Source organism: Cydia splendana, chromosome 1 (assembly GCF_910591565.1).
Source record: "Cydia splendana chromosome 1, ilCydSple1.2, whole genome shotgun sequence".
Taxonomy (NCBI): Eukaryota; Metazoa; Arthropoda; class Insecta; order Lepidoptera; family Tortricidae; genus Cydia; species Cydia splendana.
The window spans coordinates 5,079,294-5,105,986 of record NC_085960.1 but is presented as its reverse complement, the minus strand read 5'-3'; the positions used below and the strand labels follow the sequence as shown (position 1 = coordinate 5,105,986).

The following is a 26,693-nucleotide window of genomic DNA, read 5'->3' as shown; positions in this document are numbered from 1 at the left end:
GTAAAATACACTCTCTGTCTCAATTATAGAGGTAAATGTGACTATAAAATCAGAACAACTAATCCCAGTTATAGAGGTTCGTTTTATCTCACTAACAGAGGTAATTCAGTGCTAAAGTGTCGGGACCGCACCATGAGTCCCAGCTATAGAGGTTTCTCACTTATCCAGGTCCCACTTAACCAGGTTTCACTATCCGGCTTCTAGTAAACCGTTTACGGAAAATGTAAGGCCAACTAATCATAAAACATTCTCAGAATTCCCTAAACAACCCAGTTCGTGTTCCGAAATGATACTAAGGAATACAAAGGTCCGTTGCGAGGTTTGTGAGGTACAAAAAAACGGAGTAAAAACGTGTACGGGTAAGATAACAGGGCGAGTCAACAAACTATCGACAAGTTCCCAAAATTCAAGGATTCTTCACAAAGCCCTTTTGTACGGTATCGCTTTTGTTTCATTGTATTTATATAGTAGAACAGGTAGGGCAGGGGTGTGATTTGTACGTATTCAAATTCCAATCGAATAATAGCCGTTACTAATGGATAATGGAAAACAGATTGATTGGACAGATCGCCTATCTAAAGAATTGTCATAGCATTAGTAGTCATTTTTGTTGATTGCTATATGACCGAACAGTTTAATACATAGTATACAAAAATATTTATTGGTAACTATCAAAACATACATACAGTTAGTCATACTTACAAACTAAACACACACAGGTTACTAACTAAACATTGCTGCCGCTCCTAGACGCTTCCGGTGCAAAAGTGCCCATAATACTCGCGGCATTGCCGCGCTGAATGGCTATGGATAGCCTTTGCACCAGAAACGACTCGGAGCGGGGGTCCTCCCCCTTCTGCCTAAGTCGACGGCCTATGTCGCGCACCATGTTTTTCGCGTCCGCCCCCCAGCAGCCCGCCGTTTCTACCGCGAAAGGGACAAAAATGTAACCTGCTCCCAGGGGGGCATATACTTCTGCCGCTTCACTGCAGCCTGAGACTCGGCCGCCGCTCCAGCCGCGCGCACCGTGCGACTGATATGCGAGGCGGCGAAGGTGCTGACACACGTAGCGTCCCACACCAAGCACCGCCCTCTCTCCCACGGTACGAGCGTTAGCCCATCAGGCCTTTTGCCATCCGTGCGACTAAGGCCTGGAGGCTCGAGTACCGACGGAATGCCCGCCGACCTGAGAGCCCTCTGAACTATATCGTTGAGGGCATGGTGACGCGGGTGCCTGCCAGCACAACGCCGGCAACTCAGAGCGTGGTGGCCGTCGGCCCCCACCATGGTACCGCAAATGCATATATGTGGTTCACATACCTTGCAGCCCAGGCGGAGAGCAACGGACACCCGCAATGAGTCACTATCCAGCAGGGTGCCTAATTGTGGAGAAGGCAGCGCATGCAACCATGCCCCGGATTCTGACTGCGATACAGCCAGAAGTCTTGCGTGATCCGTGCCCACAGCATTCTCAATAAGTCCGTTCAGCGTGTCCTTACACCCCACGTCATCCCACGCCCGCTGAACCTTCGGGTTTTCCGGCACGTTTGCTCCAGGATTGAGAGCCAACCACTCCCTCAGCGCGTCGGCCACGAAAGGTATGCTCGCCCTGTCGCCGTTCAAGGATAAAATATCAGCAACAAGGTCCGCCACCCCATGGGCCGACGCTAAGAAGGCCGGCAGACTAACGTCCTGGATACGTCGCACACCTATGCCCCCATGCCGGACCGGCAAAGCCGCCTGCCTCCATTGGTCATCGCTGAGAGAGACGTTGACAACCGCCTCGAACGTGGCTTTAATGGTGTCGTCGAAGGAAGTTATTTCGTCCGGGAACTGCCAAACTGGGGATGTACGTAGCAGGTACGTCATTTTCGGGACGGCAAAGCACTTTTGCATTAGGACCAAAGCTATATGCGGACTTATTTCTTTGAGACGCTCGCTAGCGAGCTGAAGAAGATCTCTGCTCACCCGTAGCGCTTCAGGAACTGCGGACGGAAATATCGGAGCCCCCAATAAATAAAAAGAGTTGGTGTCTAGCTGCCTGAGGCCAGGAAGTAAAGAAGAGAAACGAGGGAAAAGACAAGAAGACTCTGGCCCACAGGGGAAGAACTCACATTTAGAGGTATTCACCTCCAGCCCCAAATCCCTTAGACGCGGCAAAAGGATAAGTAAGTCTTGCTCCACCTCATCCGGTTTTCCTCCAATTGTGCCGTCGTCCAGGTACCAGATATTAAGGGGAGATTTGAGCTCGGTGATGACTTTGTGAATTGCCAGGCTGAAGGTAAGCGGACCGAGAGGATCCCCCTGTTGGGCACCTACCTGAGAAAGGATACGGTCAGAACCATGAAAGAGATTGGAAGGAAGTTGATACACCTGGTGAAGGAAAGGGAAGAGCGTTGGAATATTTTTACTGACCTCATTTAGCAAAACGTCTCGCTCCAGGGAGTTGAACGCGTTTTTCACATCCAGTTTGACAATCACGCAGCCTGAATTTGCTGGGTCCAATGCAAAAGCTCGAACGGCATGTATTGCCGCCTCACACCCCAATCGAGTTCCGAACCCTACCTGATGTGGCTGAAGGTAGGAAGCCATCTCTCCTCTAACTGCACGGCACCCAAGTTTCGCCACCAGGCGACGAAGGGTGCACCCTACAGCTATCGGCCTCACTCCACCCTCCTTCTTAGTATACATATAGGTAATTAGTGTTAAATAATCATTATTAAGTGAAACAGATCTAAGACGGCCTTGGAAATCTAAATATATAAACGTGAAAGACCTGGCTGACTGACTGACTTAAATCAACGCACAGCCCAAACCGCTGGGACTAGAAAGTCCAAATTTGGCAACTAGATTCCTCATAAGGTCTAGGGGTGCACTAAGAAAGGATTTTTCAAAATTCATCCCCTAAAGGAGTGAAATGGGGGTCCAAAGTTTGTATGGGGAAACAAGATAAGTTAGACTATTTTATTCCAAATTTCACAGGAGTATTCCTAAAGATAAATGAGTAAACACGTGTTTCAGGTTTTTTGAAAATTGAACTCCTAAGAGGGGGAAAAGTCCCCAATAGGGTTGATATCTCAAAATATCAATAATAGCCGAAGTGAACAATCATCCCCCTGGTGGGGGTGCAATGGGGTTGAAATTTCAAAATATCAATATGGGTATCATTTCCATGGTTTTGTGGGACGCTAATTACAAAAATAAAAAAATGGGACCAAAATTAAAATATAACGTAGCCGACGTGAACTATGGCCCCTGGTGGGGAATGCTAATTATGAAGATAGCATAGACGGTTGTAACATACACGCGGATTTACAGCCACACGTGATCCAGACTTTTGAGAATTCAATCCCTTAAAGTAAATTTTTTGAGCTACAAAATTATAAGATTACAAATACCTTCTAATAATTGAACAGTACACAAACATCGTTTTTAAAATAATTATCATCTTAAACGGTTTGTTTACATTCAAAATACCTAAAACCATTAAAGTACATAGATTATTAAAAAAACTCTCCTGCGCGTGCGAAGCCGCGGGCAAAAGCTAGTAAATACATAATCGAATACTTTATTATATGGGCTAAGTGGAAAATTTACAAACTATAATAGCCGAAGCGGAATTTGATACTCCAAATGATGATTGCTGAACTCTCGCCTAGAAAACGATTGTTTTGTAGTATACCCTGGAACTAGGGATCTTTGTACACTGGCAAGGCAGCCCTGCTCACCTTAAATAGGCAGACGACAAACCTTTCCCTTCCTGTCCGTCCATTGTTACCGCGGTTGACATAATGCGCCCATTACGCGTACGCGCGCCCAATCGAAGGTCAAAGTCGATTAACATTTCAACCTAGGGCCGGGGCCAATCTTCGACGCTATTGTGTTCTTGTTGATGAGAAGACGATGATGAACACTGTTGGGAGTATCATATTAGATATGTATAATTTATTATAAATCTCTGAATATTGAATTGTAAAAATATAATAAAAAAAAATAAAAAAACTTATATGAATTAGCTATAGGTATAGTTATAGTTATTGTAAAAATAACAACTATGTACCAATTATAATATGTATCTGGTATTAAACCTGAATCACTCCGTTTGGAAGGAGCGGTACCTCCTAACACAAGTATTGCTATACTTAACAGGAGGTATCCACCACAAATTATTGTATAAATCCACCTAGATACCAAATAAATAATTTTGAATTTTGAATTTTTTTTTTGACAGCACATTTAACCCTTCAATCGTCGCTAACGAGGGTGTTTATTGAAAGACATAACAAGCCGAGACAAATCATGGCAATCCTAACTTACAAAGCAAACCAAAAGGTTGAAGATTAGAAAGAAGAAGAAAGAAAGAAAACACATTTATTTAATGCCACAACATATTACATCTAGAAAACAAAGACATACAGACATAAAAAAACATTGGACGCTAAAATAGGACCCCACTCATCATAATGCCGCGGCAATCCGTGGCGCTGGTTTTCAGTGGGGACCTGACTTAAAACTATGAGACGACAACACATACGCCAGCGACACACAAAAAAACAGACATAAAAAAGAGAGAGAGAGACACTAAAATTTATAAATACTGAACAACAACAAAAGAAAAGGAAAAAAAATACATACTAATAACATATAAAAAAAAATTACACTTCTTTCTCCTCCCATCCCATCCCTCTTTGCTCCCAGAGCGGTGATAACTTTCTTCTGTGGTACAGAACAGAAGATTCCGATTGGCTAGTTTCCTTGGATTACTTTGAGTACATAAGGAGGTATCCAAGCCTCCTGTAGGGGGAAAGGATACAATGTGCTGTCTGTTCTAAATTTTTACCTACTCCTACTTTTATCTACCATATTTTCATATGGCCCTATAGTTTTAGCTACCGGTCAGTTCGGGCGGTTCGGTTCGGGTTCGGAATGACAGAATGAGCTTGTTTTTTGTCCAATTCCAAAGAACAATGCCGTGTTGTTTAAACGATAGAATGGCCCACCTGAATGACGTGCGTACGATCTTTAAAGGCGAAGACTTAATTGGTTTTGTCTATATTCGTTCCATTCGATAGCTTCAATCGGATTTCAGAGCTTTAGTGGAAAAACGACACTTGGCAGTATTTTGAAAAATAATATGAACCTTATGTAATTTAAGTTTTAAAGTTTCTTTTAACATGAAATAATAAAAAGGATATCATCTTACAATGTTGTTAATGTTGTTAATGTTGTCATTAAGAGTCCTCTTCTATAACAATATGGTAAGTCAAAGTCGCTACGACCATTCAATTGCGTGCACAATTCAAGGATTTTCCAATAATTTATAGTTATTTTAAAATTTGTGGTGTGTTATTCTTCGGAGTTGACTGTTCCGTCTATTGGGAGTTTTATGCAAGCATTGATATGAGTTGATTCACGAAAGCTAACGCGGATAAATTATAGGTAAGCTAATTTTGACAGTTCAGTACAAATTACGCGGCTATTATGAATCTCCTAGATTTGTAGAGCTTGAATACTTGGTAGTAGTTTTAGATTGAAGGTAAGTTTTATCAATGACAACTGAAAAAATAAGCAGATATAAAGTTTACGAATGGTTGACTGTATAGTCAATGGTAGTGGGCCTCTTTGCTTTATTATTCTAAGCACTAAGGTATTACTTCAAACTGCCCATGATGCACATGTCAACTGCGGTGGTCGCGCACAATCCATATGCATTTCAGTCAGCTCACGAGCGCGATCGAAGCACGATCAGCATTTAGTTTTAAATACATCATGTCACGTTGCACGATATCGTGTCGATAAGTTTCCGTCGCCGTTAAGTACCTTCGCATTACAGATGGGACTTATTCTGACGATGTGCTTTTGGTGTGTTGAAACTTAACTTATTAAATATATTAAAAACGGGTCACTCGCGTATTTTAAGTCGAAAAACGCTTTCGACATAAAATACGTGAGTGACCCGTTTTTAATATATTTAATATGTCTGTGTCTCACGGAAGTTTTGTTATTAAAAAACTTAACTTAACTTGAAGTCCACCACGGATGGCGATTTCGCCTAATACTGAGTATTCGGTTACCCTCTCGGTTCTTTTGGATAAGGCCGAAAAGTGAATCTGAAAACCTGGCCGAATACCAAATAGCAACCGAACTTTTCTTAATTGTCCAACTCTAAAACCAGAATGTACCTAGTTCCGACGATTGCAAGCAAGTTGCGATACTAAATGGAATGAAGTATTAAGAAGTTTGATTATACTCGTACAGTTCGGCAGGGCAAGCTGACAGCTAGCTTTGCCCTTGAAGGGTGCACATCCAAGGAACTACGTTAGTGCAATTTAAATAAGGCCTTCACGTAGTAGATAGTAACTAAGTCGCTACATTCGCCATCAGATATATCGGTGCAGCCAAGGTGCTCAAAAATATCTGACCGTGACCATACACTTTAACGTCTCTTGATAATAGAGGCTTTGTTCAGATATTTGTGAAGACCTTGGCCGCTCTGATATATTTGATGGTGATAAACAGCGTTGACAGCTCAGAGCCCAGCCTGACTCTGTGTGATTCCTCTTCTTCCTCGCGTTATCCCGGCATTTTGACACGGCTCATAGGAGCCTGGGGTCCGCTTGACAACTAATCCCAAGAATTGACGTAGGCACTAGTTTTTACGAAAGCGATTGCCATCTGACCTTCCAACCCAGAGGGGAAACTAGGCCTTATTGGGATTAGTCCGGTTTCCTCACGATGTTTTCCTTCACCGAAAAGCGACTGGTAAATATCAAATGATATTTCGTACATAAGTTCCGAAAAACTCATTGGTACGAGCCGGGGTTTGAACGCGCGACCTCCGAATTACAAGTCGCACGCTCTTACCGCTAGGCCACCAGCGCTTCCTGATGTGATTGTGATGCGCCCTGTGTGATTGTGAACAAAAAACTCTCATCAGTTCCCTTTGCACAAGGTAATCCACCTTTTTGTCCAGTCAAAACTGGTCAGTCTTGAAAACATTATCCTTAGGTCGATAGGACTAATTAGAGGTAATTATTTACCATACGTATTTATGCTCTCGTACGTTCAATAATTAGGTGTGCTATGTGACAAGACTTTAGCCTAGGCAGCCTATTCCCATTCCTATCACGAACGGATTGATTTAGCGACAGTAAAGTGATCGTGAGGCCAACGTGCGCTAAACACATCAAACGGCGCAGTTTTGGACGCTACATAACTAATGTCGTAATCTTGCTCTAAGTTAGGCGTGGGACGAACTTAATTATGAGCGGATAACGAATGAGACTTGCCTAGGTTACCAAGGTACGTAAAACAGCTTCACATTTTGTTGTTGTAGTAAGGTGAGCAGTGAGCACATCAGCATTAGCCGTTTATAGAACCACATTTCAATTGGCTTCACAATTTTAAAACAACTGGCAGTTTCAGTGCACATATCTTAAAAGAATGAATACCTATATAGTATCACCTTATTGACCGACATTTTGACATTTTTTATATTTAAAAAAAACTAGGACAGTTCTTGAAGGCAAGGGTAAATGGCTAAATGTTGCATATGGATATTTTCATTCATTTCATTCATAAATCAGACCATACTCAGAGTTAAGTAGCAGTAAGTAGACTGACTACACATTATGTAGGTTTTCGGATACAAATATAAAAAAAAAATCCACTCTTATTGCTCGCATCTGTTACTTGCTTGCATTCGTAACCTGTGCCAGAACTTATGCAGGCGATTATAATTCCAATGCATAAATAAGACACTATTACCATAGCGTTACAAGTCCTTATGCACTGAATGCAAACGGAACTATTAGCCTGTCGGAATCGTGCATGGATAATTAGCTATGGTTGATTCAATTTCCATAAGAACCGCAGCCAGCCGAGCGGGCGGTGAATGGCAAAAGCCGGAAATTTATTTTTATTGAGGTTTTCAGTCACGCGGATGCCAGGAATTTCATGGGATTACTTGGATATTTTAGTTGCGTTTGTGACTGCAGAACTGCTTTGTCATGTTTTTAAACAGTAGACGGAGAAAGATTCGTGTATATAAGTAGGTACGTGTGGTAAGTTCGGCGTCCGAGTGCTCGCCACTGCCCCATCATGTATATTAGTTGAAATGTTTTAAGCTGACCGTTTAAGACTAATGAGAGCTCATAGTTCTAAACGGTCAGCTTAAAAAAAATCAACTATACATGTCATTTATTTTTTCGATTTATGTCATTAGCAATAAAGGTGACGACAGGATGTCATCTATTGGGCGTTAGTATGTCGAGCACTGGAACGTCTACCTTATTAGAATGCTCGAAAATATCCGCATAAACAAGAACTCTTTTTAGACAATACGTTTCTTTCCGTTCCTCGACAATTTTATGCGAGTACCTAAGTACTACATTTTGCACGAAACCAAAAGTGTCGTCAGATTCATCTTAGCATTGCCTATATCAGTCTGGTTTCATAATATTATTTTTAAATATAGTTGTTAGTTTTTCTTTACTAATAACATGAATTTGGAAGAAATAAATCTTATATTTTATTTTTAACACCGGACGCAAGAAGCGGTTTAATACATTTAACATAAGTGTCCGTGTATCTTCTAATACAAACGGAAGAACCGATTTAGATTTGTATTTTTGTTTAGTGGCTTTTGATTGAGAATGTTTTGTTTCTTATACATCCTGGATTTTGTTAACAACAATAAGAATAATAAATCAAATACTAAAGGTAGAGCGGCAGAAATGATTTTGATTTTATCAAAGATTCACTTTTTAATTTACTATCCTGATGCGCTAGATATTAGCATTGAAAACATACTTAAAACAAAGTTTCTTATAAATGTTAGAGACGTGAAGCCCATAATTCCACCTACGCAAACTCAATGACGTATTTCCTTATAAACTAGGGCGAACGTAGCAGGGGAGGGATTATGGAATATTGGAGCAGCAAAACCGCGTGTTCCAGTTCGAAACTATTTGGGACAAATACATGCACGTTCATTATAATATATATATATATATAATACATGAGTGTTCAGGTGGCAAATATTCGTAATGAGTGGAACTACATTTGCATAAGTGGAGTGACTTTTGCACGTCACGTCCGGTACCGTCGGCTGAAAAATAGCTTCTTTTATTGTGTTCATGCTTTGAATATTTCAGTTTCATACTAAATGAAACCTTTGTAAGCTAATGACAACTAAAATGGCTCCAAGACCTCCAAGATGCCTTAAAATGGCTTAGACAGTTGGGTACAATGTCAAGGCAACTATCCTGAATTGCAGGCAGGTTTATGTTTATTTTCTTGCAACTCAGGTTACTAATAAATTACTTTACACGGACACGTCTGACACGGCATATGACGCTGGGTTCTTCTCTCATTCTCGTATTATTGAAATACATATTTCAGTACCGCAAACTGTTATTGCAGTTTATTTTAATTAAAGTTTACGGCGTTTCTTTATTTCCCACCGTCATGCCCTTGCCCAGTGATTCGCATGTTTGCCACCAAGATGTGGTTTACAATACGGATTGTGTTACGAGATTAAATCAAATTGCGCAAATGGATTACAAAACGGACCAAACATAGACAGATAAGGTTGCGTTTGTTCTGTGCTAGATCATTACATTACTCTCTTGCATTTTAATATGATTCCAATTCTGTATAAGTAAGTTATTGTTTTATTACTCGGACTAAGTAAAGAGGTTCACTGGCCGCCTGATGAGGTAAGTTGGTTCCTAGTTCCATCGATATGCAAGGGTTACTGGGTGCCTAATTGCCTATAACTTGTAACTTTTCGTCTGTTTATGGGTTCAAATCTCAGTCGTGAATTCGTGATCGTGACGTATTTAGCAAATAAATCGTTCTAAAAAAATGTAAAAGGTGACTGAAAAATGTGGTCAGCACGGATATCATGGACACATTTTTATCATCTGTCATGTCATGCGTCACTTTCGCACTTTCATATTTGTTAGAACGTGACAGGCATAGTGACATATGATAAAAAGGCGACCATCTTAGCGCTACAGGATCTTCATCAAGCACAAATAAAAGGTTAATGGCAAATAATGTCTACAATGCTCGAACCTAAACTATCGGGTGTCCTGTCATTAGCAGAAGTAAACAAATACCTGTTTGAAGCGCATCGGGATACAAGCGACACGACACCTAATTGCACGCTTCATTTGTGTGGATGGAAACAAGACACCGAGAAGCGGCGACCAAACAGCGGAGAGATGCAGTGAATACAACATCACCTCCATAATTGTGGTTACAGAACAGTTATATGGGAGCACTTAAAACGTGACTTCATTCTGGTAGTTTTTGTACCGGGCGCACAAAAGATTCTAGTGGTTCGAAGTGCACCCAAAACGGGCTCCCTTTAACAAGATAAGATAAAATTGATCTTGTTATATTTGAAGTGAAGGTACATTGAACCCATATTTGTACACTCCTAGGCGGGTTCATTCAAACCAAAAAAAGGATAGAGCACGAGCGTTCTAAGTGAAGCAATCTTGTTTCTTGTGTATACTTAATAAAATGAAAACGGCGTAAGAGCACAGAATAAAGTCAACGGATGGACGACGAAACATAGAACGTGTACGTCGACATTGTTAAGGGACAATTCCTAAATCATATTGCAATGACACAAGCTTCAACGATGGCCAGTAAAGAGTGTTGCTGTTAGTAACCCGTGCATATCTGTTATTAAGTCTAATACTGTGGCGTCTCCTCTGTCACTGTCGACGTCATGCCACAATGTTCTAACAGATGGCGCTAGGAAGCTAAAACGCCATTAGGTAGAAACCTACATCGCGCTAACGGAGTTTCTAATGTCACTTACTATACATATATACTCCTACTGACTACCTCTCAGTGGACTTCGGTCCCCAGGCATAGCACCCGCCTGGAGAGAGTACTCTCTATTGATCCCTCTCTACACTGAGAGAAAAATCACCACCAGGAATTAATAAACAGTTCTGTACTGGGGGAAAAAATGAAGTTTTAGTAGTAATCATGGAAGTTTCACTATTTCTGTAAAATTTATTTATTTCTACAAACAGCTCAGTAATACTAAATCTAATTTCAGCAAACAGACTTTAGTAAATGGAGCATTAAACAAAGTTCAGTATTTGTTACAATCCATTTTTATTACTACTAAAATTCTCCGATTTTTACTAGTAAAGTTTGTGATTTTTGGAAAAAAGCATCTGTGATTTCAAGTTATGATTTTAGTAAATGTCTCACTTACATAGTTTTGTAATATCTAAAAAAACGAGTTCGCGGGAATAACATTACCCCATTTAAAATAACAATTCAGTTGTTACTATAGCGACATTACAAAGTTTACTGGTATTTAGTAGATAGACTTGTTGTGTTTATGTTCATTGTTAGCTGCTTTGTTACTGCACACCGTTGTATGGGGACCTTGCACTTTGAGACTATGCGCTGAAACTTGGCACAGTTGATTCTTAGCTGGTCTTGAGCAGATACAGACCGGGAGCCGTCGAGAGCCACCTCTCATTTAGTGGGGGGGGAGGGGGAAAGTTCGACGCTGCCGCGCTTCACTTGGAGCAACATTTCTCTAAAACTATACGTATTAGGGAATGTAATATATCATTTTCGGATAAATTAAGGATGAGAAATCTAGTTTTGGAACAAAAACAATGCACTTACTAACAAAAAAAAAGCATAAAGTAGAAAAGACTAAAAAACGTATTTTTGATTTTTTCATAATTACCAATTTTTTTTTAAAGTGTAGCAGGAATCTGAAAACAAAAAATACAGTCGTAAAGCTACACTTATTACGTTTAAGAAAATATATAGTTTAATATACAAAACTGTTGATAAATGGGAGATAAAAAATAATATTAAGCGTGGGTCAGAGTGATCTCAATACAAAATATTATGAATGTGGGAAAGTTACTTATAATTTGTTCTACAATCGTTTATTTTTCTTGTTTTTCGTAAATAACTCGTAAACGGTAGCCCACAGCCAAAAAATATCTTTTACGTAAATAATCTGTTTCAGATTTCTTATAAAATAAGTACTACTGTTTTTCGCTACCATCAATATTAAAAAAAATATTGAAGGGAGAAAATAAATACTTAGGTCCCCTTTTTTAGTCATTCGTAAATAACTCGTAAACGAAGGCCAATAGCAAAAAAATTTTTAGTACATGAATAATTTACATAAAATTTCCTACAAAAAAGGTCATTCGAACTTTTTCGCTAGGATCAATATTAAAAACGATATTAAAGAGAGAAAATAAATTCTAAGGTCCCCTTTTTAAATATTGATCCTAGCGAAAAAGTTTGAATAACCTTTTTTGTAGGAAATTTTATGCTAATTATTCTTGTGTTAAAATATTTTTTGCTATTGGACATCCTTTACGAGTTATTTACGAATGATTTAGTCAAAGAGAAAGAGGACCTTAGTATTTATTTTCTCCCTTCAATATTTTTTTTAATATTGATCTTAGCGAAAAAAAGGAGCACTTATTTTATAAGAAATCTGAAACAGATTATTTACGTAAAAGATATTTTTTTGCTGTGGGCTACCGTTTACGAGTTATTTACGAAAAACTAAAAAAATAAACGATTGTAGAACAAATTATAAGTAACTTTCCCACATTAATAATATTTTGTATTGAGATCACTCTGGCCCACGCTTAATATTATTTTTTATCTCCCATTTATCAACAGTTTTGTATAATAAACTATATATTTTCTTAAACGTAATAAGTGTAGCTTTACAACTATATTTTTTGTTTTCAGATTCCTACTACACTTTAAAAAAAAATTGGTAATTATGAAAAAATCCAAGATACGTTTTTTTGTCTTTTCTACTTTATGTTTTTTTTCTGTTAGAAAGTGCATTGTTTTGGTTCCGAAAAAAAATTCCTCATCCTTAATTTAACCGAAAATGATATATCACATGCCCTAATAGGTACAGTTTTAGAGAAATGTTGCTCCAAGTGAAGCGCGGCGGCGTCGAACTTCCCCCCCTCCCCCCCACTAAATGAGACGTGGCTCTCGAGGTCTCCCGGTCTGTATCTGCTCATGACCAGCTAAGAATCAACTGTGCCAAGTTTCAGCGCATAGTCACAAAGTGCAAGGTGTCGTGCACTAACAAACTAGCTATGTTGTACCAATCACTAAACGAGTTTTGTAATACCAACACAGCTACTTGCTACGTTCATTTGGTTAGAGTTAGTATTGTGTCGGATGTCGGGCGGGCGTGTCTCGTCATATCTCTAGAATAACAACAGCTAGCTTGGAATCGCAGTACAGTTTAGTAAAACCTATGACGTCATCGTCTCCGATATTGCTAAAGCACGCTTAGAATTACAAAACGGTTAGTTTTCACCCATGACGTCATCACCTCCGATATTGCTAAAGCACCTCTCGGAATAACAAAACCAAATTTCTGAAATTACTCTAGCATAGGGGTCATCCATTAATTGCGTCACACGTTTAGGGGGAGGGAGGGGGTCGAGAAAATGTGACATATTGTGACATGGGGGAGGGGGGAGACACAAGCTTTGTGACGTCACTTTAACTTCATCAGTAACAGATTTTTTTTTTTAATTATTTTATTCGCTGTACATTTAAATAACAACTTTTTAAAACGATAATCGTTTTTATTCTTTTAATTTTCTTTCCTAAGCAGTTTTGGGTTATAAAATTACTAATATTTATATCGTCAAAAATATTTTGATAAAATATTAATAATACTTAGGTACTTACTTAATTCGATTTGGCGATTTCGTAGAAAAAATGTGACGTCACACTAGGGGGGAGGGGTTTGCCAAATGTGATCAAATGTGACAAGGGGGGGGGGGGGGGGGGGGGGTAAAAAAATCTAGATATTTGTGTGACGTAATTAATGGATGACCCCATACTTCAAATTACAAATATAGAAGTTGTATTTCCTACTAAATGGAAATTGCAAAAGTCAATTTGTTCCTATTAGTTGACTCTCCTTGTCCCCGGATTAAGTTTTATTTTTGTAATTCTAAGTGTGTTTTTGTTAGTTTTTTCTCTCAGTGTACCTTTTCTACAATATCATTAGAGTAGGTTTGTTCATTAGTGTGGTCTAAACACTCTAAATCCCATAAAACCACCACCACGTTTGTACCAGTAAATGTTCGCTATAATTTAAATTAAGAGTGGACTTACTGCCAGTCATAGGCGTGATGGCCTTCTCCCCCTCATGCTGGAACATCTGCAGCGTGGCTACCGTCGCCTTTAGCTGTTCGTATTCGCGCGCCATCTGTTTTTGTACCTGGACAACAGAAACATAATAATTTAATAAATAACCCAAAAGATATTTCAACAGCAGGCAATTCGTGTACGAAACAGGCAAACGAAGTGTACGAATAGAGAAAATAATAATAATAAACAATTTCACATAGGTAGATGCAGCGAATCGTGACGAATAGTGGAAGAAAAGGGAGACCTTTGCCCAGCATTAATATGACATAAATAGGGTGTTAAAAAAAATCTGTTTCAAATATAAAGTTGCTGCGTACGGTGGGCTGGTTAATTTATTTCGGTTAAGTTAGGAGTAGGTAAACGTCAATTATGATATAGTTGGTCAAGCAGATCTTGTCAGTAGAAAAAGGCGGCAAATATGAAAAATGTAGGCACGTAGGGATATCGTCTCATAGAAAATTTGAATTTCTCGCCTTTTTCAACTGACAAGATTTGCTTGACCATCTATAGTTTTTACGTCTCTTTGAACGCTGTATAAACAACGAGTTCGCGGTCAGACATCAATTGTTTGTTTAACACTGATCTAATCAAACATGTATTGGATACATCGGCACAGTCAATACCTAACAATAGTCATTTGTTTTACAAGGGGCAAAGTTGTTGTTTAGTTGTTGCTGTCTGCTAAGCCGATGGTCCTGGGTTCGAATCCCAGTAAGGGCATTTATTTGTGTGATGAACACTAATATTTGTTCCTGAGTCATGGTTGTTTTCTATGTATATAAGTATGTATTTATCTATACAAGTATGTATATCGTCGCCTAGTACCCATAGTACAAGCTTTGCTTAGTTTGGGGCTAGGTTTGATCTGTGTAAGATGTCCCCTAATATTTATTTATTTATTTATTTATTTAACCGCTCGTGCTAATATTGATGCCCGAGCAAGCGAAAGATTCCAGTATTGAACCACGAGCGTAGCGAGTGGTTCGAAAAAGCGAGCGTTGCGAGGGTTTTAAACCACAAGGGTTAAACAAATTTTGCCCCCGAGTGAAACACAAAATTTTTCACCATACCAACCCGAAGCAAATATTAAATGTAAATTATCAATTAAAACCAAAATATTACTTTGCTAATCCGCGTAAAAAGATAACGTGCTAAAAAACGTGCAAATAATACGCAAGTAAGTATAACGGGTTAGCACTGATTGACTAGCACGTTATCTTTTTACGCGGATTAGCAAAGTAATATTTTGGTTTTAATTAATATGGATTTCCGCAAAGTAACGCCTGATTCTATTCACTATGTAAATTATCAAATAAAATCAAACAAAATAAAATCCTAATGAATGTTATTAAATATTTATTTTCTGGTAGAATATTTAAAACAATATTCTACCAGCAAACATAAGAAAACAACTCAAAATTTGCATTTGATTACTTTGCCTCACATGTGAATAAAATGCAACTTTGCTATCTGTTTTTGAAGTGCAACGTACACTGAGACAAAAAACTAACAAAAACACACTTAGAATTACAAAAATAAAACTTAATCCGGGGACAAGGAGAGTCAACTAATAGGAACAAATTGACTTTTGCAATTTCCATTTAGTAGGAAATACAACTTCTATATTTGTAATTTGAAGTATGCTAGAGTAATTTCAGAAATTTGGTTTTGTTATTCCGAGAGGTGCTTTAGCAATATCGGCGGTGATGACGTCATGGGTGAAAACTAACCGTTTTGTAATTCTAAGCGTGCTTTAGCAATATCGGAGACGATGACGTCATAGGTTTTACTAAACTGTACTGCGATTCCAAGCTAGCTGTTGTTATTCTAGAGATAATGACGTCACAGGCAAAAACTAAACTGTTTGCAATTCCTCCGCCCCTAGCAAACGGGCGCCGCGAGAGCATGTCGCGCGCGTGGTAGCTACCCGTCTCTATTTCTGTCTGTATGAATAAAAAAGCATTTGGTAGTATATCTCTGTACTAAAGAGGCACTATAAAAGCCTGTCGAGATATTCTACCCATTCCTTTCTTATTCATACAGTCAGAAAGAGACTAGTAGTTATTACGCGCGCAACATGCTCTCGCGGCGCACCTGTGCTAGGGAGGTTGGAATTGCAAACAGTTTAGATTTACCTTTGATGTCATTATCACTAGAATAACAACAGCTAGCTCGAAGTTGCAGAACAATATATTCCTGTAGACCCCAACTACACAGTAGGTCGCGGGTTAATATGTCCATGGCCCACAATATATCCTAAATTTATTATTTAACTTAAGTATGTTTTAAACAAAGAAGACACGAGACACGCCCGCCCGACATCCGACACAATACTAACTCTAACCAAATGAACGTAGCAAGTAGTAAATTTTACTAAAATCACTAACATTCGTTTCGCTGTGTTGGTATTACAAAACTCGTTTAGTGATTGGTACAACAATGAACATAAACACAACAAGTCTATCTACTAAATACCAGTAAACTTTGTAATGTCGCTATAGTAACAACTGAATTGTTATTTTAAATGGGGTAATGTTATTCCCGCGAACTCGTTTTTTAGATATTACAAAACTATGTAAGTGAGACATTTACTAAAATCATAACTTGAAATCACAGATGCTTTTTTCCAAAAATCACAAACTTTACTAGTAAAAATCGGAGAATTTTAGTAGTAATAAAAATGGATTGTAATAAATACTGAACTTTGTTTAATGCTCCATTTACTAAAGTCTGTTTGCTGAAATTAGATTTAGTATTACTGAGCTGTTTGTAGAAATAAATAAATTTTACAGAAATAGTGAAACTTCCATGATTACTACTAAAACTTCATTTTTTCCCCCAGTACAGAACTGTTTATTAATTCCTGGTGATGATTTTTCTCTCAGTGTAAGCCTTTCCGAGCTGGTGTGGTGAAAATACATTAGTGATCACATTTTGTACTAATACAGTGTTAAGTGCATGTTTTATTACAAACTAAAACGAGATTGTAATAAACATTTCCAGGCTATGTTGTTCCGATAACTAAACTAACTAAAACTGCTATAGTTAATTGACATTTGTACAATAGGGAATATTAGGAAGCTCTGCGTAGATGGCACCTTTGTGGCACATACAGTAAACAAACCACATTGACACATGGCCTACCGCGAAACAAGAAAATCGAAATTTCGTTATCTAATCTCTCTATCACTCTTGCATATTCGGGCGATAAAGAGGCAGATAACTAAATTTCGATTTTCGCGTTTACCGGTAGACCCTTGTTAACAAACCGCCTTGATGCATCAATGTCATATTTTATTGTCTGTGAAAACTTGTCAAAAACAGTTAAAGGCACAGCACATAAGTTAGTCTATGAATTTACTGTAGTGATAGCGGTACACCCTGAAATTCGGGAATCAGCTGCAAATGGTGTTAAAGGTATGAAAATCGGCACGATTAATCTTTAGGCCATTTGAATCAATTTGACCCGTAGCACCAAAAAATAAAAACAAACGGAAAGGAGTTATAACGACATCTTTTTTTTCTATGGAAAAAAACAAACTTTTGTTCAGAAACCTATCGTGTGTGGTATTAAATGAAAGGGCATTTAGAGCCGGTTCTAAAAATATATCTCATTATTATATTTCGGTCACTTGCATTCAATTAAAATAAAAATAATTTTCAAAACATACCAAGTTTGGGCTCCTCCAGATACGAAACCGTTGAATTATTTTTTGTAAAATATACCTCAAGTAATACCCAATATCCTCATATCTAACCCCAAGAAATTAATTTTAAAAATATTTAGTCTTAGTATTTAAAAAAAAAAAAATTATTATTACAAATGGTGATATCAATGAAACGGCCTCCTAGCCTAGTCGATAGTGACCCTATGAAGTGCCTATGAAGCAGGAGGTCCCAGGTTCGAATCCTGGTAAGGGCATTTATTTGTGTGTTCATCATCATCATCACACAAATAAATGCCCTTACCAGGGCTTGTATATATGTGTATATCGGCATTTATTTGTCTGATGATGATGATGAACACACAAATAAATGCCCTTACCAGGATTTGAACCTGCGACCTCCTGCTTCATAGGCAGGGTCACTATCGACTAGGCTAGCAGGCCGTTTCATTGATAGATTGATAGATCACAATTTGTAATAATAAAAAATTTAAAACAAATACTAGAACTAAATATATTCGAAATTAATTTCTTGGGGTTAGATATGAGGATATTGGGTATTACTTGAGGTATATTTTATATAAAATAATTCAACGGTTTCGTACCTGGAGGAGCCCAAACTTGGTATGTTAAGAAAATTATTTAAATTTTAATTGATTGCAAGTGACGGAAATATAATAATGTGATATATTTTTAGAACTGGCTCCAAATGCCCTTTCATTTAATACCACACACGATAGGTTTCTGAACAATTTTTTTTTATTTTCCATACAAAAAAAGATGACGGCATAACTCCTTTCTGTTTGTTTTTTTTTTTGTGCTACGGGTAAAATTGATTCAAATGGCCTAAAGATTAATCGTGCCGATTTTCATACCTTTAACACCATTTGCAGCTGATTTTGGTCAACCGCTACTACTACTGAGTCGGTAGTGCTGCACTCTGGCGGCAGAACATTGCAGTAAAATCCCCTATTGCTGTACAGTCACCGGCAATAATATGTTACACAACGAAGGCCGCAAAAATATCTGACACGATCTTATTTGTAGAGCCATAAGAGCGTGTCACATATTTTTGCGGCCTTTGAAGAGTAATATTGCAGGTGACTGTACAATACAGTCTGTATGTGTCCATTCCAGGTGGTATATAAGGCTATTCGGAGAAAGTTTCCCCGAGCTCGCAAACGTCCTTGTTAGGCAAACTAAAAGTGAAATCTAATCGAAAGTCGATAGCAAAGGTTCAGAAGATTTACTTAAAATATCAGGTTCAGTAAAACTACAGTTACTAACAACAATGTGACAAAATTCGGAGTGAACTGTAAATCATTTCACGACCACGGTGCGTACATAATTTAATAAGCGTGCGACAGCCGCGTTTTCATTCATAACTAACCTACTTTACTCGCGAGGCAAGAAACAATTCCGCGTTAGTACAATAGGTAATAAAACTTAACTATATTTAACTAAGAAACGGTCTCCCGTCATTAATATTTAGCAATGCACAAAGCAAAGAAACTTTTCGATTACCAGACGTTGAATAGGTTCGTCAATTTCTTCCTTCACCAAGCAGAGCACCCACAAAAGTGAAATTCGATCTCCCACAACTATTAGCACACAATGATCTCGAAGGCGAACAATAAAAATGTTCCCACACGAATCTTACATCCGTTGTGTAATATGAATATCGAAGTAGGATCTAAAATCTAACTCGTAACTTTTCACTTAATCCTTAGCGAGCTATGATTTCTCCCCAACTCCAACTTTAAAAACCGAAGCAGCCACCCCAAATGCGTCACAGTGACGATAAAATTTATCGACAGTTCAACGACCGCGACATCAACACTTGGGAACCGAACGGTAACACGCATGACAATACAAAACGACTGTGACGGACGCACGACAAAAGAACAAATGCTTGGCGACCATCCAGCCACTGAATTAGACTAGGTGACCTAAACCGACTCAAAGCCTACCGCCGCATAATCAACTGCGACATGCGAATTAAGGCTGAAGTGAGGCCAATTTAGCAGCATAAGTAAAGGATTTTATGGTGCGTGTCATATAAATGTGTGTAATTTAGTGGTAATATCGCACGGACAAGCCGCGAGCGGGACGTGTCTCACCGACTCGCCGGCTAAATGCTAATTAGCTGACTAATGAGCAATCCCCTGAGCTTGTCAACTGATGAGCGGATATGATTTTGGATGAGACATATACATATCTACGATTTCATATCTGAGATACCTAAACAACATATTTACAATTTATCTACATTACCTACGGATACTTTTTCCATTGTAGTTTTTGCATTATTGCGAATTTCTATAATACTGTCCAAGCCAATGCGGGATAATTTTCTGAAATCCCATTCCCATAGATACTATTTTGCGCAAATACTGAGTTATCGCGTTGTTACAGTCTAGCCACCGCATTGGAATTCTGAAAATTGCCGCGAAATTGCATGCAAATGTTGTTATGGTGTTCTCGCGCGTGCAAACTAATATTAAACAATGGGTATTAATACTCGTAGTATAACAAATTAATTATCATGTCACGATTAAAAATACAGCTAAAACTGCTATGGCAGATTTGATGATTTTTATGGCAGAGAATTCTAAGGGCCAGTTAGCTCAAATTTACATGTTTACATGTGACATCTGCGATACTTTAAAACTATGAAGGTACATTTTCTATGTTTCAGGTCTTTTGGAAAAGGTAATTTGTAACATTGCTCACCAGGTTTAGGATACCCTGTCTTTATAATCTGTGAAGAATTGTCTGTCAAGGTCAATGTCACTTGGTTTGCCAATCTAATACTGCTTCATACTTATGACAAGTTGTTCCACAACGTCTCGAGTGATACAAAGACGCTTGGCAAGATCGAGAACCCGCAAGAGAATTTATACGATTTCCGATGCCCATTGCAACTTGCAACCAAATTCCATCCGGTCTCCGCTTGAAATCGTTATTTACTGCATGTTTGACATTTACGTTGAATGAACTTAAACGTTGATTTCCGGATAGTACACGGTGAGAAGCATGTGGAGAAAAAGAAATAAGTCGCACAAATTTAACATCTCGTAAGAACTTTGCAGCATTTTTAGATTTGTTTGCCTATATTTTGCTTAATCCATCAGAAGGCATGCCTTACCTCCATCGCGTTAAAAAGAATCAACAACATTGCAAATTGACTTACAAATCAGTCTGCTTAACCAACCACCCATGACCCAAATCGCTGAAAGCCAGTTAAATCATAGATCACCACTCCCCTTCTATCTTCAAATGGAATCACATTAAGAGCGCTCTTACAAGAAAAGTCGAAATAACGCAAAATTGATGATACTAGTCGACGAAATTCAGGACTTTGTGCTCATTATTAGAAACAATGAGTACTTGTTCCAGTAAAAGCGTCTTCTTATCTTTTTAAATATCGTTGTAAATATTAGAAAAAGGACTTATTAAATTAGTAATGATTTTTTTTCTGATGGTCGTTTCCGAAAAACCCCGTGAAGCACTGAATGGCAAGCTCTTATTTGGAAATGTTGAGAAGTTTACTCTGCTAAACCTGGCTATTTTGTATTACTAATACCCTGTACTTTAGGCATATCAAACGATATTTTTCCTACACACCTTTGAGAAAGAGAAAATCAAAGTAAAACGAACTCAATTTTCTCTCCGAAACAAGTGTCAATTCCTACGAAAATCTACTTAATATCGAAGTCATTTTCATACTCAAGCAATCTGCAACGTTTGCTTATACTGTTGGTATACATTAGTGTTTATGAAATTCTACTATAATTTTTTGGCAATTTTTTGAAAACTACTCTATATTACCGATGACGTGCGCTGCGCCAGCTCAGTGCCGCGGCAGAGCTTGTAGAGGCAGGACGTGTGTCGGTCGGCTCCGCACATTTTCAACGGCGACAACGAGATTTTTTATCATTGTGTGCGGCGGGCGCCGTGTAAAACGCTATACTGTGTGCGTGTAAACCGCAACGAGAGACTTTGATCCTAGCACTGTTTTTATAGTATTATAATTTATAATGGTACAGTTTAATAAACTACCGGACAGGATTAAAAATATTTGAAACGACCTGACATTCTATATGTATTAATTTTGACTCAAGATAGTACTCAGGGTCTGATGATGGAGCCGGAAGGTGGTCACCGGTACCAATCAACCATGCAACTAAACCACTTCGTGTTTAGGCTCGTTTTATTCATCTCAACAAGATCTTTGACACAAGATAGTACTCATGGTCTGATGATGGAGCCGGAAGGTGGTCACCGGTACCAATCAACCATGCAACTAAACCACTTCGTGTTTGGGCTCGTTTGATTCGTCTCAATAAGATCTTTGACACAAGATAGTACTCAGCGTCTGATGATGGAGCCGGAAGGTGGTCACCGGTACCAATCAACCATGCAACTAAACTACTTCGTGTTTAGGCTCGTTTTATTCATCTCAACAAGATCTTTGACACAAGATAGTACTCAGGGTCTGATGATGGAGCCGGAAGGTGGTCACCGGTACCAATCAACCATGCAACTAAACCACTTCGTGTTTGGGCTCGTTTGATTCGTCTCAACAAGATCTTTGACACAAGATAGTACTCAAGGTCTAATGATGGAGCCGGAATGTGGTCACCGGTACCAATCAACCATGCAACTAAACCACTTCGTGTTTGGGCTCGTTTGATTCGTCTCAACAAGATCTTTGACACAAGATAGTACTCAGGGTCTGATGATGGAGCCGGAAAGTGGTCACCGGTACCAATCAACCATGCAACTAAACCACTTCGTGCTTGGGCTCGTTCGATTCGTCGCAACAAGATCTTTGACAAAAGTTAGTACTCAGAGTCTGATGATGCAGCTGGACTGTGGCCACGGGTACCAGTCTACCATGTAACTGAACCACTTCGTGTTTGGGCTCGTTTGATTCGTCGCAACAAGATCTTTGACACAAGATACTACTCAGGGTCTGATGATGGAGCTCGAAGGTGGCGACGGGTACCAGTCTATCACGTAACTGAACCACTTCGTGTTTGGGCTACGTGTTTGGGCTTTGTGTTTGGGCATCGTGTTTGGGCTTCGTGTTTGGTGTATCACCTAGTGTCAAAGATCTTGTTGAGACGAATCAAACGAGCCTAAACACGATGTGGTTTAGTTGCATGGTTGATTGGTAATGGTGACCACCTTCCAGCTCCATCATCAGACCCTGAGTACTGTCTTGTGTCAAAGATCTTGTTGAGACGAATCAAACGAGCCCAAACACGAAGTTGTTTAGTTACACGATAGACTGGTACCCGTGGCCACCTTCCAGCTCCATCATCAGACCCTGTGTATCTTCAGTGTCAAAGATCTTGTTGAGACGAATCAAACGAGCCCAAACACGAAGTGGTTTAGTTACATGATAGACTGGTACCCGTGGCCACCTTCCAGCTCCATCATCAGACCCTGTGTATCTTCAGTGTCAAAGATCTTGTTGAGACGAATCAAACGAGCCTAATCATGTTACTACATGGTTGATTGGTATCCGTGACCACCTTAATCATCATCATTATCATCAGATCCTCAATACTAGTTCGTTTTTAAACCCTCGTTGATACAAACTTTACAACCTATAGGTACCAAATGCTATGACGAAACATGTAAATAAGCGAGTACCTATAATTTATTTCGAGTAATACTTATACCTTCATAAGTACGAGTATGGGGCTATTCATAAATTACGTCGTTTCAAATGGAGGGAGGGGGGGGGGGTCTGGACATCGGATGATGGTAGTATGACGTAGGAGGAAACAGAGTCATCCGAAGCATGATTTTTGGATGATTTGAGGGGTGGGGGGGTCAAAAATCGTCAAAAATAGATGAAAAATTAATTTATGAACACTGCACACACTTACATTTGCACTGCATTTAGTATTTTCGTACTTACCAAATAACAGTTTTAGGACTTTAAAAGTTAAGCACAGTTAGTGTTGTTATGGTTGATTTCAATATGCTTCGCGAAGGATCAAGAATGTTTAATCCATCATTGTAGTGCGAGTGTGGTAGAAGGGATCGGCATACTGAGCTCGCACGGCCTGCCGCAGCGCGTAAAATACCTAAACTCGCTCAACGCCGAAATGTAATAGCGCTCTTAAATGGAACACCCATGGCCGCGTAATTGGCCACGTTTTTACAGACATTCCTTCTACCATCTAATTGTTCCGTGTTCCACATGATTAGCCAGTGATGAAACTGGATGATTAAAACGGCTGCGCGTGATCATGATTATGATAATATGCAAATGGTGAAGAACTCGTGTAACGTTTAAAAACGCCGGCAAGTAAAAGTGTAACGATTTAATTACACGTTTCTGGGGTTTAGTCGCGGGCCGCGTCATTATGGCGGGCATGGATGATGGAGATTTCACGATGGCTTGATAGCGGCTCGTGAAAACTTAGTTTAGTTTCTGTTCCTGGAAATGTGAAGGAATTAATCAAGAGCCAGCTTAACTTGCTTGAAATTTAATCTAAGTAGCATCATTATTTAAAACGTCATGGTATTTCTGAAATGTAGGCAGGTCTTGCTGGAAATTCAGCTGTTCTTCAATTTAATTTAAGTACGTAGTTAGAAGTAAGATGTCATTAGTAAGTAATCGGATTCATACTTCTCTATGTAAGAAATTGAACTGAAAACCTTATCTAACAATACTACGCTTGCCTTTTATTTAACTGAGATGAGATATGAATATATGAATAATGACGCGGCATCAGAAGTTCAGTACCCTAATACTATAAGCGGAAACAAAATTATACTCCAGTAAATATCAAGACGAAGGTTTAGCGGAAACGGAAAAGTAACCGGTGTTTTGAGAGCAGCCCTGTAATTTCTCTGCGGTCAACGTTATATGTAGTTTTAAAGTTATCTGCATGGGTACTGGAAGTTTTAATCACTTTTTCTTTCTTAAATAATATGACATATATTTCAGGTAATATTTCTTTTTTTTATTGGAAAAATATTCCACATAGCATTCATTTTAATAAAAACCGTTGCATGTTTTTCTTGACAATTTGTGGAGAAATATGGCACACTAGTGCAGACTAGTTACGTGGGGTTGTTGAAAAACTAAAATATGGCATAATAGACGTATTTAGGTCAAATATTTCTAGGTACAATCGTTAGAGCTAATTATCAACATGCAATTGGCGCTGTCGTGGATTAATGTTTTCGAATTAAAATTAACTGGTGTTTGAAATTATTAAGATCTATACATGATTTTTTATGATTTTTATGAATTTAAGCATAAGAAAATTCTTGCTTTATCTTACTTTTCCAGTCCAGTCATGTGAAAGTCTACTATATAAGCTTTCTTGTACACTCGCCATCAGATACATCGGAGCGGCCGAGGTGCCCACAAATATCTGAACACGCCTCTATTGTCAAGGCGTTAGAGTGCGTGTTCAGATATTTTTGAGCACCTCGGCCGCTCCGATATATCTGATGGCGACTGTATGTAGCAGGTTATTATAATAGCCATCGTTAGACATCGCCATAAAGATAGCAAGTTTACAAGTCGGTTTATGGAAGTCATTACGGTAAGAGACAAGCCGCCAATACAATCTAGGCTTTATGTTGATGATGACTTATGAACAAAGAGATAAATTACCTTTTTCATTATGACGTACGCTATCTCGTTAATTAAATCTAGTTGAGGAGATAAGGTGGAAAATGTGATTGGGTAATTCGTTTATCTGTTAAAGTAGATCTTTGTATATTAAGCGACCATCTGAATGAGATAGACCACAATTGCACTCACGTTGCCCATCTGATCAGATGGTGAGTAACGATGACTTTGAGGAGGTCATACGCTGTTAATTACCCAAAGAGTCTATTCAATACCTATCGATTTATAAGGTACCAATACCAATGCCAGGTACCAATACCAAGTTATCTCTAAGTATTGGACAAAAGATGAGCTGATAGTGAGTTGCTCACACTTGTTTAGTGGTAGCGTATTTTCAAAAAGGCACGGGAAAAATAAAATTAGCAGCATTCTAAGAAATCGCGTTACAAAAATCTTGGACAAGCATGATTTAACACGGTCCTCTTTTGTCTTCGGTTTCCTCTTTGGGAAGTTCGTAACCGTACGAGTCCTCACCTCAATGAGATTGCGGCACAAACCGGTGACCTCCCACTCGTTTAATTATGTCACTATTACGGTCTGCTTTCGCGAAGGCTTTAATGTCACAGCTGCTACGTTCGCAAGACGAGTAAACAAGTGGATCACTTATTTAAATACGTTGTGGTTATTGTAAATCGTTTAAGTATAGCGGTTAGGCTTTTCAACCAGATATGTAAGCAGAGTACGATACTAAAATGCGTTCAATATAGGTGAGACCGCTCGACAGAAGCGTTTAGTAAGAAGTTTTAATTGTCGACTGCGGTATAGTTGAAGGTTTTTTGTGTTCCATATAATTCTTACGTAAAACTCAAATAGGTAGGTACTTTAACTAGATTTTTTCCCGAAAATTGCCGAAATCTTTTCGAGGTGGTTTTCTAGTAAATGGTAACCATTAACAACCTCACCAACCATCTGAGTTACATGGTAGGGATTGAGGAAGTAGAATATACATAGGATTTAAGAATCGCTATTTTCTTAGCTTATACAAGCATAACATGGTAACGATTTTAACGAAACCTGGTTTTATTGGAGTGATGCTTCCATTTCAATTAAAGCCTTAGTAAATCACATATGAATTGTAGTTAGCTACATCGTACATTTCTCGTAGATAAGTAGCTTTTTTATGCGACTGTTTTTGTACAAGGTCCGTT

At 38.7% G+C, this 26,693-nt stretch overlaps 1 protein-coding gene across 1 annotated transcript in view; it reads right to left on the bottom strand.

Moving 5' to 3' along the window:
- LOC134789987 (katanin p60 ATPase-containing subunit A-like 1) overlaps positions 1 to 26,693 on the bottom strand; it is a 58,036-nt gene that overhangs the window by 15,425 nt on the left and 15,918 nt on the right. Inside the window, exon 2 of the mRNA XM_063760729.1 lies at positions 14,176 to 14,281. Within this exon, the coding sequence (XP_063616799.1) occupies positions 14,176 to 14,281 (106 nt within the window). The remainder of the gene's footprint in view (positions 1 to 14,175; positions 14,282 to 26,693) is intronic.